Genomic DNA, 16,118 nt, shown 5'->3' with positions numbered 1-16,118 from the left:
ACACCCTGACGGTGTTTTTTAAAGGAGGAGAAAGGCTGAAAGCTTGACAGCAGCTCTGCACAACACCCTCAAGTTCTCTTTTGAATTTATTGCCTTGAAAAGGCCAATCTCGTCACTGAGAGCTAGGATGAGAGACACTGGCTCTCTTCTCTTTCTGCTGTTTGACCTTCATCAGTCACAAGCTGTCACACGTGCACCTGGCAGCGTAGAGCTGGTAGCCCAGTTTCCCTTCTTCTGAGAGTCGGGACAGCTGCCGAAACAGGGCCCCCACCTGGGCCTCTGGATCTCTGGGTAACAGCGAGGGGGAGGCGGGCTCCAGTGAGCTCAGGCCTGTCGCTCTAAGGGAAGGCTGGACGCTGCAGGCTGGACCCTGGTGGGCACTGCCAACAGCGGGTGAGGTGCCAAGGGCAGAGTGGCTACCAGCCGGCCTCAAGCCTCAGTTTCCCTGCCACTGAGGGACAGCTAACTGCAACGTGGCTGTGTGGGCCTTAGGATGCTGCCTGGGCACAGGTATAGCTGCAGAGCTGCAGCGGCTGCACGTGCAGGGAGGGCAGGAAGGGCGCCTCGGCTGTGCGGGGTGAGTCAAGAGGCACGGTCAGTGCGGGGACGTGGTGTCCGCGCTGACACTCAGTGCACCCGGCCTCAGCAGCACACAGGCCCCCGGCGAGATGCAGCTGGGACGGGCCCTGTCACGCTGCTTGGAACCTACGGGAAAGGCTAAGCCAGCGAAGGACACATGGATGGTGGAGACACCAGGCCTCGGAGAGACTGAGGAACCTGGGGACGTCTGCAGAGGACTCACGGGCCCGACTGGCCTCCAGACAGCTGAGAGCCCACGTGGGGACACAAGGCCAACGGATCAAACCAGGGAGGGCTAAGCCCGCCCCACAGAGGAAGCAAGTCTGGGAACACAGACAGCTTCGCACAGGAGCGCGTGCTGGCTCCGAGCCGGAGATCCCGGGCTGAGAAGGGTCACGTGGGCCTGGACGGGGCCTAGAAGAGCCTTTGAACGCAAGGGCTCCACATGAGGCCACCCTGGAGACACCACTACTAACGCCGGTTTTATTGGGGGTTCACGAAAGAAATCCCACTTACCCATATCAGAGTCACCTCCACCAGAGGAGTTCAACTTACGAAAAATCTCCTGCTTCTTTGATTTAACCATGGGGGACGTGTTTTCCAGCTTGGTGAAGAACGAAGGCAAGTAGCTTATGCTCCCTGGCGAGCGGGAGTCGCTCCTGCTGGGAACAGCTCTGGGTCACTGTCACGCGGGACTGCCCCGCCCCGCCCCGCCCCTCCCACCTCTGCTAACAGCCCCTGGAGCAGCCAGGGACCACAGCCCATCTGGGCCCGCGGGAACTGCAGCGCCAGAGGAGGCACCAAAGGAGGAGGCCTGGGATGGAAGTCACCCAGAACCGGGGTTCGGGACAGGGCTGGATGAGCAGCGGCTCCCGGTGGGGCTCAACGGTACCGAACCCGACGAGTATCTACAGAGCCTCGGGTTCCAACCCTGGCCTCGCTCAGGGCGTTAAGGATCCGGCGTTGCTGCGAGCTGTGGTGGAGGTCACAGATACAGCTCGGATCCCAAGTTGCTGTGGCCGCAGTGTAGACGGGCAGCTAGCTCCAATCGGACCCCCAGCCTGGGAACCTCCATGTGCCGCGGGTATGGCCCTGAGCAAAGAAAGAAACAAAAGAATGAAAGCAAATGGGAGTCGCCACGGAGCGACGTGTGGTTGCTGCAGAAACCGGGAACCCATGTGCGAGCAGAACTTCTCTCAAGTACAGGAAGACGGGAGCTCAGCACACTTGCCCGTAAAGAGCAGGCCGGCACACCGAAGCCATCCACAGTCCAACCGGAACAGAACGGCTGCCGTGGAGAAATAAAACTGCCTTCTCCTTGGAATCTTTTCGAGCCTGTGACCAGATGAACCCAGGTTCATGGGAAGGGTGTCCGACTTCACTGTCAGCTCCTTGTACTAACACACCAAGGAACACAAGGTTCCCCTGACAGCTCGAGGCCACCCCGCCTCTGCCCAGAGCTGGAAACAGCCACAGAGGACAGGCGGGAGGGGGCTGCCACCCTGGACGGGCCCGTCACTCCCACGGGAGGACACCCACCGTGTCCAAGTCAGAGAGAAGGTGACAGAAAAGCGCCTAAGACGGGATGGTCCCTGACCCCCAAAACTGTAAGCTTAGGGGAAACATGCAAACGCATGATGGAATGTAACGCTGCTCCCTTTCCAAACCCGGCGTTCTTCCCACTTCTCTGAAAGGCATCAGCATCCATTTGGTTGCCTGTGAGTCACACACACTGAGTAGTGACTTCCACCGCCCTGTAAAAACGCACGAACGCCCTGGCTGAGACCCTGGTCTAACGCGGGACTCCCCCTGCCTGCATCGGATCACCAGCAAACCCCGGACTCCCCCCCCAGAGCATCGGGGCGGGTGCTGCACAGCGAGAGAACTGCACGGGGACAGACAGCGCGTTTGGCGCAGAGGGCGAAGTGGGGTGGGGGTGGGGGGTGGCAGGAGGCGGGGGGGATGGGGGCCTGGTCGCAGAGGCGCTCGCTGCCAGGCTCACAACCAAGGGCCCCGCTCGACTGGCGTCTCAGACACATCCCTGGTGTGGAGCGGACGGGGGCTACATCAAGGCATCTAAACCCGATGGGAATAAAAACCGAGTAATTCACAGGGCTGGGCCAGGGTTAGACATGGCTGAGGCGGCCCAGCCCGAGTGCCCACCGTACCCACCCATTCCAGGGTGCGGGCAGCACTCAGACGGGGGTTCAAGGACCACCCAGACAGAAGGAGCGAGAAGGACCTCGCTTCGAGAAAAGCAAGGACCAATTCTGTTCCGTACCCTATTGAAAGCGTGCACTGGGAAAACAGACGCGACATCCCTCCTGCCACAGGGCCCAAGGGAGGACCAGGCAAAGCCCTCGCGCCCGCGGCTTACCCACCTCTGCTCCGGGGGCTCGGGGCCTCGCGGGGCCAGCAGCAGCACGCCGTCCTGCTTCTCGTGCGCCGCCGGCACCTGTGGCGGGGACACGGGCTCGTAGGGCTCCGAAGAGATGTGGCTCCTCTCCGGGGACTTCCCAGGCCTGAGGCTGGAAGGCAAAACACGAGACGTTTCTTGGGGCTCACCCGCAGCTCTCCCTGAGCCCAGGCTGCTGCACCTGGGGCCCCATCCATGCTGGGGAACCCCAGTCCAAAGCACACAGCAGAAGCAGGCCTCGGATGCCCACCAGGTGCCTGGTTCTCTCCAAGTCTGTCCCCGCTGCTTCACACCGAGGCTGCCAGGGGGAGGCACAGTGCAGACGGGGTGGGGCCAGGCGGCGCCCAGAACCCTCAGCACCGGGCTCCCCGCCCCCAGCTGGCACCCAGGTGAGCCAGGACCTACTAGCTGTTCCCATGTGGTTCAAAGGTAAAGGCCCTGACAGCAAACGGAAACCCGAGGAGGGTGCTGGGCGAGCGAGGAGCCCTCAGGGCTGGGCAGCTGCTGCACCTGGATGCTCCCCCCGCCACGGCGCCAGGGCGGACGTGCGAACACCCCGGGCCGGCCCTCGGCAGTTTCCGGCTTGGTGGTTAGACCCTTAGTTAAAGCCACCCGTGACATCGAACGTCTGCCTTTACAGCGATCACAGGGGTAACCATGTGTGTGTGGTTCCTTCCACGGAAGCTGCTTTTAACCTTGAACCCTGCGTAGCCCACGTGGCTGCTTCTGCGTGATTTACAAGTATGTTCTGTTCTAGAAGTCTAGAACAGTTCCTGTGTTTTACTCACAAACAAACATCTCTTTTGCTCAAGGATTCAAAACGGTGTTACTAACACTATGGATTGATTGTGCGACCCTTTTAAACGATACAAGGTCATCTGCTGAAAACCAGTGAATCATTCGGCTGGATGGGGAGCGGAGGTGGCGAGCACAGACGCCCAAGGGGTTCTTCTCGGGAGCGCCCTTGGCTGGTCGGAGTCCTCCTCGCAGCGCTTTGTAGCAAGTGGGCCCCGAACGACGCTGCCACACAGCTTTCTGCTCTTTGGTCACTGAAGTTCTTTTGGTTTTGTTTTTTGTTGAAAGAGAGTTTGTTTTCATCTTATCCTTAAGCCCATCCCACCTCTGGACACAGTTAAGGCGTCTGAGACGTGCTTCGCAGCAGCAGAGCCTGACGCGGGCAGGTGGGAAGAGAGGGAGCCGAGCGGCCGGGCCGGGGCCCCCGAGCAGGGCGGTGGGCGCACAGAGGCGCCTCGGCTGTCGCCTCAGCGCTCCTGCCTTCAGAGGCCCACAGTAGAGTTGCTCTTTGCCCCGAATGGCCCCTGTTTGCCTCTAAATTCGCGACTCTTACGCCTTTATGTTGCGAACTGGGGGGGACAGGCCCGAGAACCGCCTCTGCCGCTGACGGCCCTCTTGCTGCCGGAGCTGCGGCCCCGCTGCTCTGGCTCGCCCACCCGGACACCTGCGGAACCTCTGGCCTGCTGACCCCCAGCCTCATCCTCGGCATCGGAGGAACTTCACGGCTGACCGTGCCGCGCTGCATCCGTTACCGGGTGCCCCGGCCGAAGAGCCCCGAACCCATTTGGTTAAGTTCTGAGTGCAGGGCCCTGGGTGAGAAGACACGCGCTTCTCTTTGCAGAAAATGAGCTGCTTCTCGGGGGGCCTCTCTCGGGCTCACTTTCACTATGTCACGTCCGTCTCCCAAACATCTGAACATTCTTACGGTTCTTAAGAATCCCACTCAGTGTCCCTGTGTTACCCCCAAAGCACACGTCCTTCTGCAAACCCACCAGCAGCCGGAGTGGTCACCTTGCGGCCTTGTATCAAAGACAGACTACTGACTGCCCAGATGGGCCTTCCGAGAAAGAGAGACAGAGGAAAGTCCTCGCACACGTTCCAGGGGATGAAGGCAAAGACACTTCAGGTGTAAGAAACGGATCCCCTGCCTTGTAGACATATTCAAATTGTTTCACTGTTGGAAAATCTGAACATGGCTCGAAACAAAGACCATACCTTCCCCTGGGTTTGTCCACAAGGTTTTCTGGAGAGACCCTTGAACCTGGCCTCTGATGGTGGACAGACGGAGGCTGGGACTCAGGGCTGTAACGGTTTGACGTCTTGGGCCTCACAGGTGTGGACACCAAAGCAGAGGGAGAGTTCTGGAATGTAGAAGTGGGGGGCTGCTGGGGGGGCTGCGAGGAAACTTGATTTCTAGCAAAATCTTGAGTGATAATTTGCTGTGAATGAGAAAAGAAGAAATTGGTTAAATCCACGGAGTACTTCCCAAAAAATGTCACCTAAAAAAATCTATGCATGCAAGGCGCCTTCTGCCCGATCCAAACGGAAAACCAGGGAGACCAGGGGACACTTACACAGATGTGATCGGCAAGCGTGATGAGCCGGTGGGTCCGGGGCACCTGCCCCGCGCCCTCGGCCTGCGGGGCCGCGGGCGGCGGCGACTCCTGCTGGGGCCGGTAGTGGTGCAGCGGTCCCTCATACTGGCGGGAGGCTTCGTCTAGCAGGGGACAGACAGACGGCTTACTCCGGGGAGCCGCCTCGCTCATCAGCAAAGAGTAAGCACGAGGCAGAGTGACACCCGGGAGGGAATGCCTATCTGAGTTCTGCAGAAACTACTGTTTGCTCACTGAGAGAAATCACAAGACTAGCAGAGAATAAGATGGGAGGCACGAGTGGGCAAACAGAGTCGCTCTCAGCTATTTTCTGCATCATTAAAACACAAACAAAAACCTCATCGATAACGGCTTAAAGACAGGTTGCCCTCAGTGCGGTTTTGCGCTTCTGGACTCACACGAGATCACTCTAAAGAAAACTAACAAGCCGTTTCCTCAGTGCCCCGGACAGAGCGTGGGAAGCAGGTGGAAAATGCGGGAGGCCTACTTTCTGCCGGGCTCGCCTTGACGACCTCGGGCTGGTAGGCCTGCAGTCTCTCCGGGGGCGGCGCGGGGGAACTGGCAGGGCTTATCACCTCAATGGCATCACTCGGTGCTTCATACCGGTGAGAAGATACTTAAAAAAAAGAGAAGAAGCTCATTTTAAAACTAATCCTACGACGTCTTAGAAGTCCAAGCTCTTCAGACCTACTTTCATGTTTTCGTTTTTATTCTCAGAAATGCTCAACGGCACCTAAGGTTAAGGATTAAGACAACACGCAAGAGCTCCACGGGTGGTGTCAAAGGTCAGGAAGTGCTTCCCGGGGCTCCTGCTCTTGGGAGGGTCTGGGGTTTCCCGAGATTCTGGGGGCTCTAAGACCTCTGGGTGAGGCAGAACACAAGCAGACGGGTGCCCTCCTCCTGGGAGCTGGAGGGACAGTCACCAGGAAACGCATCAAGAGATCAAACAAGCGAGCGTGGATCTCAGCGGTCCGCTGTTCGCAGTAACTTCAGCTCTTCGTTACCACGACGGTTTTAAAGCCACAAAGGGACATCGCATGGTTTTCTCAAATCACTGAGTGCTGCTGATAAAAATACCTCCAGGTTTTTAGCACCAGGGCACACGGTGGCGTTAAAGGGAAACGGCAGGGAGTGTCCGAAGGGAGCAAGTTCCGTCAGGGCTCCTCTAAGATGCGGCCCAAGGACACTGAAGGTCTAGGCAGCAGGGTCCAGGCAGATGTGAGCGCCCGCTCAGGGACCTGACTTGAGAGTGCTGCCTGCATCTTCACTGCCCTGCAGAGTCAGGAAACCGTCAGAGCCCACAGTGTGTCTGACCCGGGCCGGGTCCGCAAGTGCGACCGGTCGATGCATCCTGGACACGGGGCAGAAGGCGCGCTGAGCTCTGCTGCCCGACCACCACCTGGGCCTCCAGCCCCTTCCTCCTGCCCGTCCAGGCCACAGAAGCGCCCTGACCTGGGGCCCAGAACACAGAGACCGCAAACCTGGGAAGTGGGCTGGAAATCACCTCTGGGAGCTAAAAGAAATCTCTACACTCAAAGGACTTTATCCCAGTCAGTGAGTGGCGCTCATCACTGTGAAAGTACCAACACCCTAACTCTGCCCCCACGCCCAACACCCAGTCAGCGCAGGGTCTGGTGCTCAACTGAGAGCAAAGCCTGAGGAGGGAAGTGGAAGCCAAACCGGGCAAGTGGGAAGAGCCTGGGCCTCGCGCAAGGCCGCAGGGATAAAAGAGAACCCGCACGTGGGCGCACCAACGCCTAGGACGGAGCCAGAATCTCTGCTCTCCGGCCTTCTGCGGTGCAAACTGAAGGGACGTGTTGTTGGGGACTGGGGGGCAGGGGATAAGCCCCAGGCTGGGTCGCCACAGTGTGCTGTACGGGTGACATCTCTCCCAAAGGCCCATCCACGGAACTGCAGGCCCTGCTCTGCCGCCAAGTGTCTGTGTGTCTAACGCCTAGTCCAGTTTTCATACCCCCGGGCTAAGGCATGTCTTCCACCTGCACAACAGGCTACCAAGCTGCCCCCTTCTCGCCAGAACCTCAGCGATGAGGCGTTTACCCAAACAAGTTCCCATCAGGCATGAAGCACACAGAACCGCTCCCTCCCACCGGCTCTGTTCCCGCTCAGCCTCGCAGAAGCGCGAGGTCACCACCTAGGTCACGACATCAAAACATTGACGGACACCTGCTTAAACACCTGCCTGGTCCTTTAGGAATTTGGGCTACACCTGAGATTAAAACTGAAGCAACTCTGTCTTTTTTGTCTTCCTTTTTTTTTTCTTTTTTACAAGTGGCCGCACCTGCCGCGTGTGGAAGTTCCCAAGCCAGGGGTCGAGCCACAGCCACTGCAGAGGCAACGCCGAGCACTTATGCTGTGAGCCACACGGGACGTCCTAAAGTGGCTTTTGAGCATTTCACTGTAACCTGTGGACACTTCCACTTACAGGGAGATGGCAGCGTGGCTGGATTGAAGGCCGACTTGCAAGAAGGGGCCAATGTAAATACCCGTGGCCACCGAGGTGGTCTCACGTCTCAAAATCTGTATCTTAGCGAAAGGACAGAAGCGGCTTTGGGCTATCGGCCTAAACACTAAGCCACATCCCAGGAAACGTCTCTTGAGAAACGAAGCCTCAGTAGCCCAGAGCTTGAGGACACATCCGTCACCTTCCAGGTGCCTGAGAGTTGCTCGTGAGCTCTGCCTCTGTGTACGTGGCAGCCTGAACTCTGTGAGGCACGCGGTTTTCTCGCGGAAAACACCTGGACAGGCACTCGCAGAAACCTGACACTTAAAGAGTCCCAAGAGCAGGAAGCGTGGATGCCCCCTGCGCCCCGGGGCCTTCCTTCGCCGCCTCGCCCCCCGCGCGGCCCTGCTGCCCCTCAGAGCCAGGCCACTCCGTACTCGGAACCGAGGGTCGGGTGATACATACAGCTACCGGAAGAGTCTGAGCTCTGGGAGCCTCGTTCCCTTCCGTCCTTGTCGGAGGCAATCTGCCGGGTGATGATCACGTCTATGAAGTTAGCTGCCGTTATGGTGGTCTTCCCTCGGGTCCTTAGCTCTTCCTCATATCTGGATTTTGGAGGAGGCCCTTTCTCTCTCCCAGCCTCAGAGTAAACTACCGCAGGATGAGGCTGGGGCTTGCCACTCGGAAGGGCTGAAGACGTGTACAGACCCTGCCCGGGTCGCTTCTCCGCCTCCAGGCTTTTCTGCTCTAGCTGCTGCTGCTCACTAACTGCTGCTGACCTGCTCCTCAAATTTTCTTCTAACCTGGCAGCTTCATGCTTACTCTCTTTCGTTTTGGACACGTCCATCTGGGGAGCAGAAGCTGCGGCGTCCACAAGAGCAGCCAGGGCGTCTGCAGCAGTGTTGTAGCGGGAGGCCGGCAGGCCCTGGCTGATGGAGGGGCCCCCGGCAGGCAGCGGCCTGGAAATGAGACCAAAGCAGAGTCTGTGAAGGGGAGCCTCCTGGCTGCGACGGGGAGACGGAAGAGAGCGGGGCGCGAGACCACGTGGCTGCCCGTCAGCCCCCGCCCTCACCCAGCGCGCGAGAGACGGGACTCGGGGTCCCAGCGAACGCAGACTCACATGATCCGAAGCTGAGCGCTGGGGTCCAAAGGGGTGATCACACTGGTTCCGTTGGTTCCCTGGAACACGCTGGGCCTCTGCTGCAGCACAGCCTCCTGGGCTCGCACGGAGGGGGATGGGGAGCGGACGTAGCCGTGACTGCTGGGCCGGCCGGGCTGCTCTGAGCCTGTGGGGCAGAGGGACGCAGAGACCAGGGCCGTGAGGAGGCGGCCGGGGAAGTGGCATCCAGGCATGGCTAACTTCCTGATATTCCTCAACAGCAAACTGGAAGACAGGAGAAACGTGACACCCCGCTGCCCGGCCTTTCTAGAGATACTCTAGGAGTTTTTCAATAAAGATGCCATAAAACCACACTAGTAACGTGACCCCAAGTCACCAGCTATCTTTCACTGTCGCTGCCACCTCTGTGGCAAGTTTCCATCTTGACTCCAAAGGGGCGTGAGGGTAACACTAGCCACGAAGCACCGACACAGACCGGCTCCGCTCATCTCGCAGACCTTTCCCCGCACTCTGTGCGTCTGCCACTTTCAAAACAAGCATCGTAATGACACTCACGCATGGGAGCTGCCCAGGGCCTGCTGCCGCTCCCTTGCCCACACACAGCCTTGGCCTTGGCCCCGGCCCCTCAGCCCCCCGCCCCCCGGCTGAGCCCCGCCTGACGGCAGCTTTTCCATGGGAAGCCAGGATCAGAACCCGTCAAACGCCTCCGCGCAAGGCCTCAGGCTCCCAGGGTCCTGCTGCCTCCTCTCGCCCCCGCTCTGATGTTCTGAGCGGACGGACGGGCCCCGGTGTTCCGAGCAGGTGGCGCCCAGCACAGCCGCTTCGGCGGTGCCCTCCTGACCGTGTGGTCGCCTGAGTGTTTCTACAGCGTGTGTTCCTGGAAGTGGACTCCCTACTCGAATGTTCATGTCTCCTACACAAGTAACCCCCTGCACGGCCAGGGACAACGTGGCAGAGTCAGCGCTGCTTCAGACACCTCGGCACAGAACAATCATCAACGTTTTAAGTGTCTGATAGAGAAAAATGTCATTTTACGGAATTAAATCTGCACGTTATTGATTAGCAGGATCACAAGCGTTTTTAAGATATGGCTCCTACAAAAATTATGTATGATTTGTACTTGGCTTCCTTTAATTAAACCCACTTGGGCGGTTTTTATAGAATCAACATATAATCACATTGTGTCACCCCCTGAATCACTAAAGCACTTCTACGGTCGGAACCGTGCTAGGCTTTCAGCGACAGACCGACAACAGGTCTCAGCAACCTGGCCTTGGACCCTTGCAGCTGAGTCCCCGGGAGAGGCGATGACGGCTCTGAGCTGCGTCTCCACCCCCATCCCACCCCCCCAAGTCCAGCGCCCGCCTGCTGACACCGCGGGAAAGTGAGTCTCCAGCGGGGCTCTGGTCCCCTCCGCCTCCCCCTCGGGCAGCCCCCCAGAAACACCTCAGGATGGCCCTGCCTCTCCCCACGCGCCCCACCAACAGCGCTCGAGCCGGAGTCCCCGCTCTCGCAGGCGCTCCTCTAAGTGCCCGACCTGTGCGTCTGACCACATGGACACAGCCAGCGCTCTGGTCTCACAGACTGAACAGCCAGCACGCGTACAACAAATGTTCGGAAGGCGGTTCCTGAGCCAGAGATGACCGTCTCCCGCCTTCACCAAGCCTGCTGCCTTAAGTGAGCACGCGCTCCACACACCCAGTTGCTGTCGAGTCCTCCAGAGATGGCGCAACAATGTCTGTCCAGGCTGCGCCCTCCTGGCCATTCCCAGAGTTAGCCTATCTCGGGCCACTGGCTTCCTGTCCTCCGGCATCTCCCCGAAAGCCACAAGCACGTCATGCAGCCTCGAGCCCGCGCTCTGTGCCCGCCCTTTACGCCCCAGCTCCACCACACGCTTGTGCGCAGGTCTGGGCGAGCTCTGCGCCCGGCACCTTCAGGCCAAGCCGCAGCCGACGGCCAGGGCCACCTCCAAACGATGCCATCGCCATCGTGGCGGCAGCTCCTCTTTCCTGGCACGGCTCCGGCTCTCACGGCGCCACCTCGGCGCTTAACCACCTGTCTGGGAACCCTCCTGGGGGAGACCGCCTGGCACCCACCTGGCCGCAGGTAGAGGTCCGAGGAGGCGGCGGCGGCGGCGAGGCGCTCCCGCTCCTTCTCCCGCTCGGCGCTGGCCGCCACAGCAAGGTGGGTCGAGTGGCCTGTAAAACACGCAAGCCTGCAACTTGAGGACAGAACTTTGTCGGCCTGGCAGGTACACCACGTAAGTGACCAAAAACCTTCCAGAGGGCTCCAAATGTGAGACGCGGGAAACGGGGAGGAGTCTCGGGGGACAACTGGCTCCTGGCACGAGCTCCCAGAGCCCCGCGGAGTCGCCAGGGGACAGCGCGTGGGGACGACCACCCAACACCAAAGGAAGACAGCTGGCTGTCGGCGGGGAGCGCCCCACCCACGGGGGCGGGTAGCGGGTCCCCGGGGCGCAAGCTGCGCACAGCAGAAAGGTCTGAGCCACGGACCTGGCGACATGGAGGCGGAGTTGTAGGGCCTGGGCGGGAAGCTGATCTGAGTGCCAGGGATGTACGTGATTCTGTCCATGGGGGGCGTGCTCGTCCCCCCCGGATGGGGCACCAAAATCGCGGGAGGCATGTTGGTCAGGTCGATGATGCCTGTTGAAGAGAAACGCGAAACGGCCTTTCCCTTAAGTGTCATGCCAGGGGCACAGCGCCACACGTGGGCGTGTCACTGTGTTCGTCTCTAGGAGCCGAAGATGGCGTGCAAGGACTACAAACACAACGAAGAGCACCCCTTCTGCGTGAGGCCTTCTCATCCAGAGAGAGACCCGAGGGGCTCAGCCCCTCCCAGCAACCGGAACACGTGGACAGTGAGTGCAGGCAGCTGGTCAGACCACAGCTGGCAAGCCCGTCTCTGTGACACCGAGCACCCCCTCCCCCATGTCCGCTGCCCGCCCTCCGGGGCCCCGGAGGGGCTCCCCCGCTCCCGCGCCCGTCCGTCCGCAGAGACACACACCCCTGGTTGCCGGGTACGGGAGGCCCAGCTGCTGCTCCCGCGGGGACAGCCCTCGGGCCACGTCCGGGCGCAGGCTCACTTGCATCTGCTGCGAGGTGATGTAGTCATTCAGGATCGTCTGCCTGGTGTTCTCCATGGCATAGAGCTGGTACTGGCTCGGGTAGCCCGGGGTCGGTGACAGCTGCCTCTGGAACAGGTAAGCGGCAGCTGCTGGGGGAGAGAAGGGAGACAGGGGCCTACGGTCAGTCTGGGTGGAATCCACCCACACAGAAGGAGCAGGAAAACCAGCTGGTGAGCTAATGGGCCCAGGAGGCTTCCGCTTGGGGGGGGGGGGGGGGGCGGGGGGGCAGCACCAAGGGGGCTTTCCTGGGCCTGGACAGGCCGGCCACGTGAAGACGCCCTTCTCGTGTCAGCACTAAAGGAAACCGGGAGGGCAGAGGGACCGGACGGGGCGGTCGCCCTCGTGGCCACCAGAGCAGTAGCTGACAACAGTCCCCACTGCAGGGCTTTGCCAAGAAACTCTTCCACTTCACCTGGTCTCCAAGAGCTGGGTTTGAAAGTGAACTTACTGTTCGCTGGACTGGTCATCTAATACAACTACATGGACGTGCATGGACGTGCACGGGAGAACGCTTGGCAACAGACAGTGACTTGACTTTCCTGGGGTGAAAATGATTAGCCTGCAAGCATGTACTGAGGGAGTGGGTCCGAGCAGAGATCAGCCTGGAGAGGCCCGATGGGCCGTATCTGGGGCTCTTCCGGTCTCCCTCCCTGGGGACGCAGCTCTGCTGCCGCCACTGAGAGCAGCCACAGATAGGACAGAAACACACGGGTGGGGCTGCGCCGTAACAAAACCGGATGTGCACAAACAGGCAGCAGCAGGATCTGGCCCCCAGGCTACCGTCTGGGAACCCTGGTTTAGAGCAGGACACGGAAGCTGGGACCGGGTGGTGCGGGGACGAGCAGAAGGTAAAACACACAGAGAACTTCACCAGCGCTGAATGTCAGTTACACCTCAATAAAACTGGAAGGAAAACAAAGTAGGAGATGATGCCTCTAAGCCTCCAAGTGTTTATGATCCAGTTCAAGCTCAAAGACGCTCAGCAAGCGAAAGCGCTATGCAAGAAAGGACTACGAGACACACTAAATCCAAGATAAGACACACGCACTTGCAAGAACTGCTTTATATGTAAATGTTCTGCCTAGAAAAGCCGCTCTCTGAGCACGTGCTCCCTCCATCCAGACCACCAGCCGCCCAAGGAGGGCGCTCGTGAGCCAGGGGCGGCCGCCTCTGAAACTCCGTGTTCTCACGCGGCAGACAGCGTGACAGGCTGACATCACAACAGCCCGGCAGAGACTCTCGTCCCCACAGGCAGAGCCCGCGGCCTGGTGCCTGGCAGGCAGCATCACAGAGCCCCGTGCAAGCCACTCGCTCCTACGCCTGCCAAAATCACGTTCCCTCCCAGCCAGGGTTGTCTGTTCCAAGGTTCCTTCCCGCTGCACTTGCTACTGTGATTACGTCACTGAGGACGGAACAGTCTGTCAATCTGTGAGAGAGGAGTGAAGGGTGGTGTCTCCAGGAACCCGGGGGACTGCTTTGGAAAGACACAATAACAGATGCTGAGGGAGGGAGGGACCAGACAGTTTCAGAAGACTAGGGGAAAAGTCTAGAAAGATTCTGTAGTTACACTGCTTTGAAGTCTCTTGAAATTCTAGTTTCATTTAAAAAAACCAAACCTGGAGATGTAACATTTATACCAGACAGACAGTGGCGAGGTTTACTCAGAGCCCGAGTGAGTGCACACCAGTGACTGTAAGTGAAAATGCATAAAGCACGCCTGCATCATTTAAGGAGGGTTCTTTACGAAGCGCCCTGTGGCGCAGCAGGCTAAGGATGCCATGCTGTCACTGCAGCAGCTGGGGCTGCTGCCGTGGCGCAGGTTGCAGGTTCAGTCCCCGGCCCAGGAACTTCCACGAGCTGCAGGCACGGTCAGAGAGCAGCAGTTCTTCAGATCAACTCACTCTTCCAATCACTGAGGCAGCTGTCATCCGGTAAGAAGCCTTTCCATACACCTAGTACTTTCAGTTCTTTAAGGGGTGCTGGTAGCATTTTGTCTCTTGATGTGGGAGCGGATTATATATGGAGTGAACAGTTGATGAAAATTCACTGAACTGTACACTAGTAAGTTTAAAAAGTCACACAGGTATATTCCTTCTTGGCCTGAACGTACTGCTAGACACACTGCTTACCAGGATCCAGAGCCCGGTGAAACGGCATGGCTGGGTCCAAATGCGTGGGCAGGTGGCTCCGATAGACCTCCCCTGGGGCCCCGGCCCTGTGGTGCGGCTCGAAGGGGCTGTGGCTCACGGCAGGGTCCACCCCAGGCACTGGGGACTTGGCCACAATGCTTTCCCTCTGGGTGGGGGTCAGCGTCGATTTTCTCTCATGATTGGTCGACTTGCCAGAAGCGATCGTAACTGGAAGAAAAAGGGCCGACACCGCAAATTCTTACGCAGACTTCAGAAGGGTGCTGCTCGTCTGCTCCTCACCCCTCCAGTAGAGACCGCGTGCATCCATTCGGAACGCCGCTTTCCACCAAGCACCACCGTCTAACCCTGCAGCGCTTGCCGATGTGAGGCACGGGCAGACGCTTCTGGAATCTGGAGACTGGGCCCTGTCGGCTCACAGCCCCAGCTTCATACCTCATGTCAAGACCGAAGATGACCTTCAACACTCTTTCAACCCCATTACACACGACCTTTTCTCCGCGTGACTTAATAGCCTCCACCCCCCAGGGCCGCACGTGCGCCCTGCCCGCCTCGCCCCCGGGCTGCGCCGTGCTTCCCGGCCCTGTCCTCACGCCAGACGTTCCCGCCAGCACGCGGCCCCCCAGCTCTTCGTCCCTGGTGTTGCTGTTCAGAGGCTGGAGGCTGGGTGACTCCATCAGTGCTCTCCCATGCCAACACTGTCAGCCGCCACTGTTTCGGGAATTACGATAAAGCACATGGAACGCAACTCACTACTTTAGCCACTTCAAAAGGCACACGTGGAGACATGAACACACACCCAGTGCTGTGCAAACACCAGCACCATCTAAGCACTAATATTTTGGTCATTTCAACTCTGCCACGATCAAACGAGCCTGCCTGCCGAAACCAAGGCATCACGACGGCTATTACACCTCTTCACGCCCCAGCGTGCCTTTCCCTCTGCAGGCGATGCTCCTTCCAACCCAGGGCCAACAGGGCCTGGCTTCCCGACTGGCCCCTCCCTCCGCCCACCTGCTCTCCACTCTGGGCTCCGGCCCGGTCCAGCCCAAGCCCCTACACATAAGCCCTCAATAAATGAGTATTACCATTTTATTTTATTATTATTTTTTTGTCTCCCCCCCCCCCTTTTCTAGGGCTGCTCCTGCGGCACCACACGGAGGTTCCCAGGCTAGGGGTCCAACCAGAACCGCAGCCACTGGCCTACACCGCAGCCACTGGCCTACACCATAGCCACAGCCACGCGGGATCTGAGCTGCGTCTGAGACCTACACCATGGCTCACGGCAACGCCAGATCCTTAACCCACTGAGCGAGGCCAGGGATCGAACCCGCAACCTCATGGTTCCTAGTCGGATTCGTTAACCACTGCGCCACTACGGGAACTCCGAGTACTACAATTTTAAATGACAAGTGGAACCATATTCAAGAGCCTCAGATTCCTTCAGGGACCACCAGCTAAGACTCCATGCCTCTCACCCTACTGATGTACCTGCGGCGGCGGAAACCCCAAGGAGGTGTGGCTTTATGGCGGTAACGACAGTCACAACAACGGCTCACACGTTTACTCGGTCCTGCCGGCAGACCAGGCACCCTTCCTTTCAAGTCCTTTAGACCCACTACCTCACTGTACCCTCACGACCACCCAGTGAGGTAAGCGAGCCTCCGCACTGCCGACCACGTCACGGAGGAGGAAACGGAGGCAGGAAACGCCAAGGCACTGTGCAAGGCAGCGCAACAAGAGAGACCTTGGATCCAGCTGCGGCAGCCTTGCTCCACGGGCGAACGTTCGGCCCCCTCAGCAGGCCTCGCTGAGGAGGCCGTGGTCCAGCCCGGCCGCCAG

The 16,118-nt window shown here is 59.2% G+C and overlaps 1 protein-coding gene across 15 annotated transcripts in view; it reads right to left on the bottom strand.

The window, feature by feature from the left end:
• The window catches only part of NCOR1 (nuclear receptor corepressor 1), a 136,912-nt gene that overhangs the window by 6,702 nt on the left and 114,092 nt on the right, over positions 1–16,118 (bottom strand). For 9 of the 15 annotated variants that reach the window (XM_047756904.1, XM_047756903.1, XM_047756907.1 and 6 more), the window contains 11 exons: positions 14,259–14,486; positions 12,009–12,218; positions 11,498–11,647; positions 11,081–11,182; positions 8,985–9,150; positions 8,330–8,823; positions 5,891–6,019; positions 5,365–5,507; positions 5,006–5,229; positions 2,961–3,107; positions 1,096–1,238 (listed from right to left, as the gene is read on the bottom strand). In XM_047756904.1, coding sequence (XP_047612860.1) covers positions 1,096–1,238; positions 2,961–3,107; positions 5,006–5,229; positions 5,365–5,507; positions 5,891–6,019; positions 8,330–8,823; positions 8,985–9,150; positions 11,081–11,182; positions 11,498–11,647; positions 12,009–12,218; positions 14,259–14,486 — 2,136 coding nt within the window. The remainder of the gene's footprint in view (positions 1–1,095; positions 1,239–2,960; positions 3,108–5,005; positions 5,230–5,364; positions 5,508–5,890; positions 6,020–8,329; positions 8,824–8,984; positions 9,151–11,080; positions 11,183–11,497; positions 11,648–12,008; positions 12,219–14,258; positions 14,487–16,118) is intronic. The other 6 variants (XM_047756913.1, XM_047756914.1, XM_047756916.1 and 3 more) reach the window with 3 other exon arrangements.

This window comes from Phacochoerus africanus, chromosome 14 (genome assembly GCF_016906955.1).
Source record: "Phacochoerus africanus isolate WHEZ1 chromosome 14, ROS_Pafr_v1, whole genome shotgun sequence".
In the NCBI taxonomy this organism is placed as follows: domain Eukaryota; kingdom Metazoa; phylum Chordata; class Mammalia; order Artiodactyla; family Suidae; genus Phacochoerus; species Phacochoerus africanus.
This window is presented reverse-complemented; position numbering and strand designations above follow the sequence as displayed.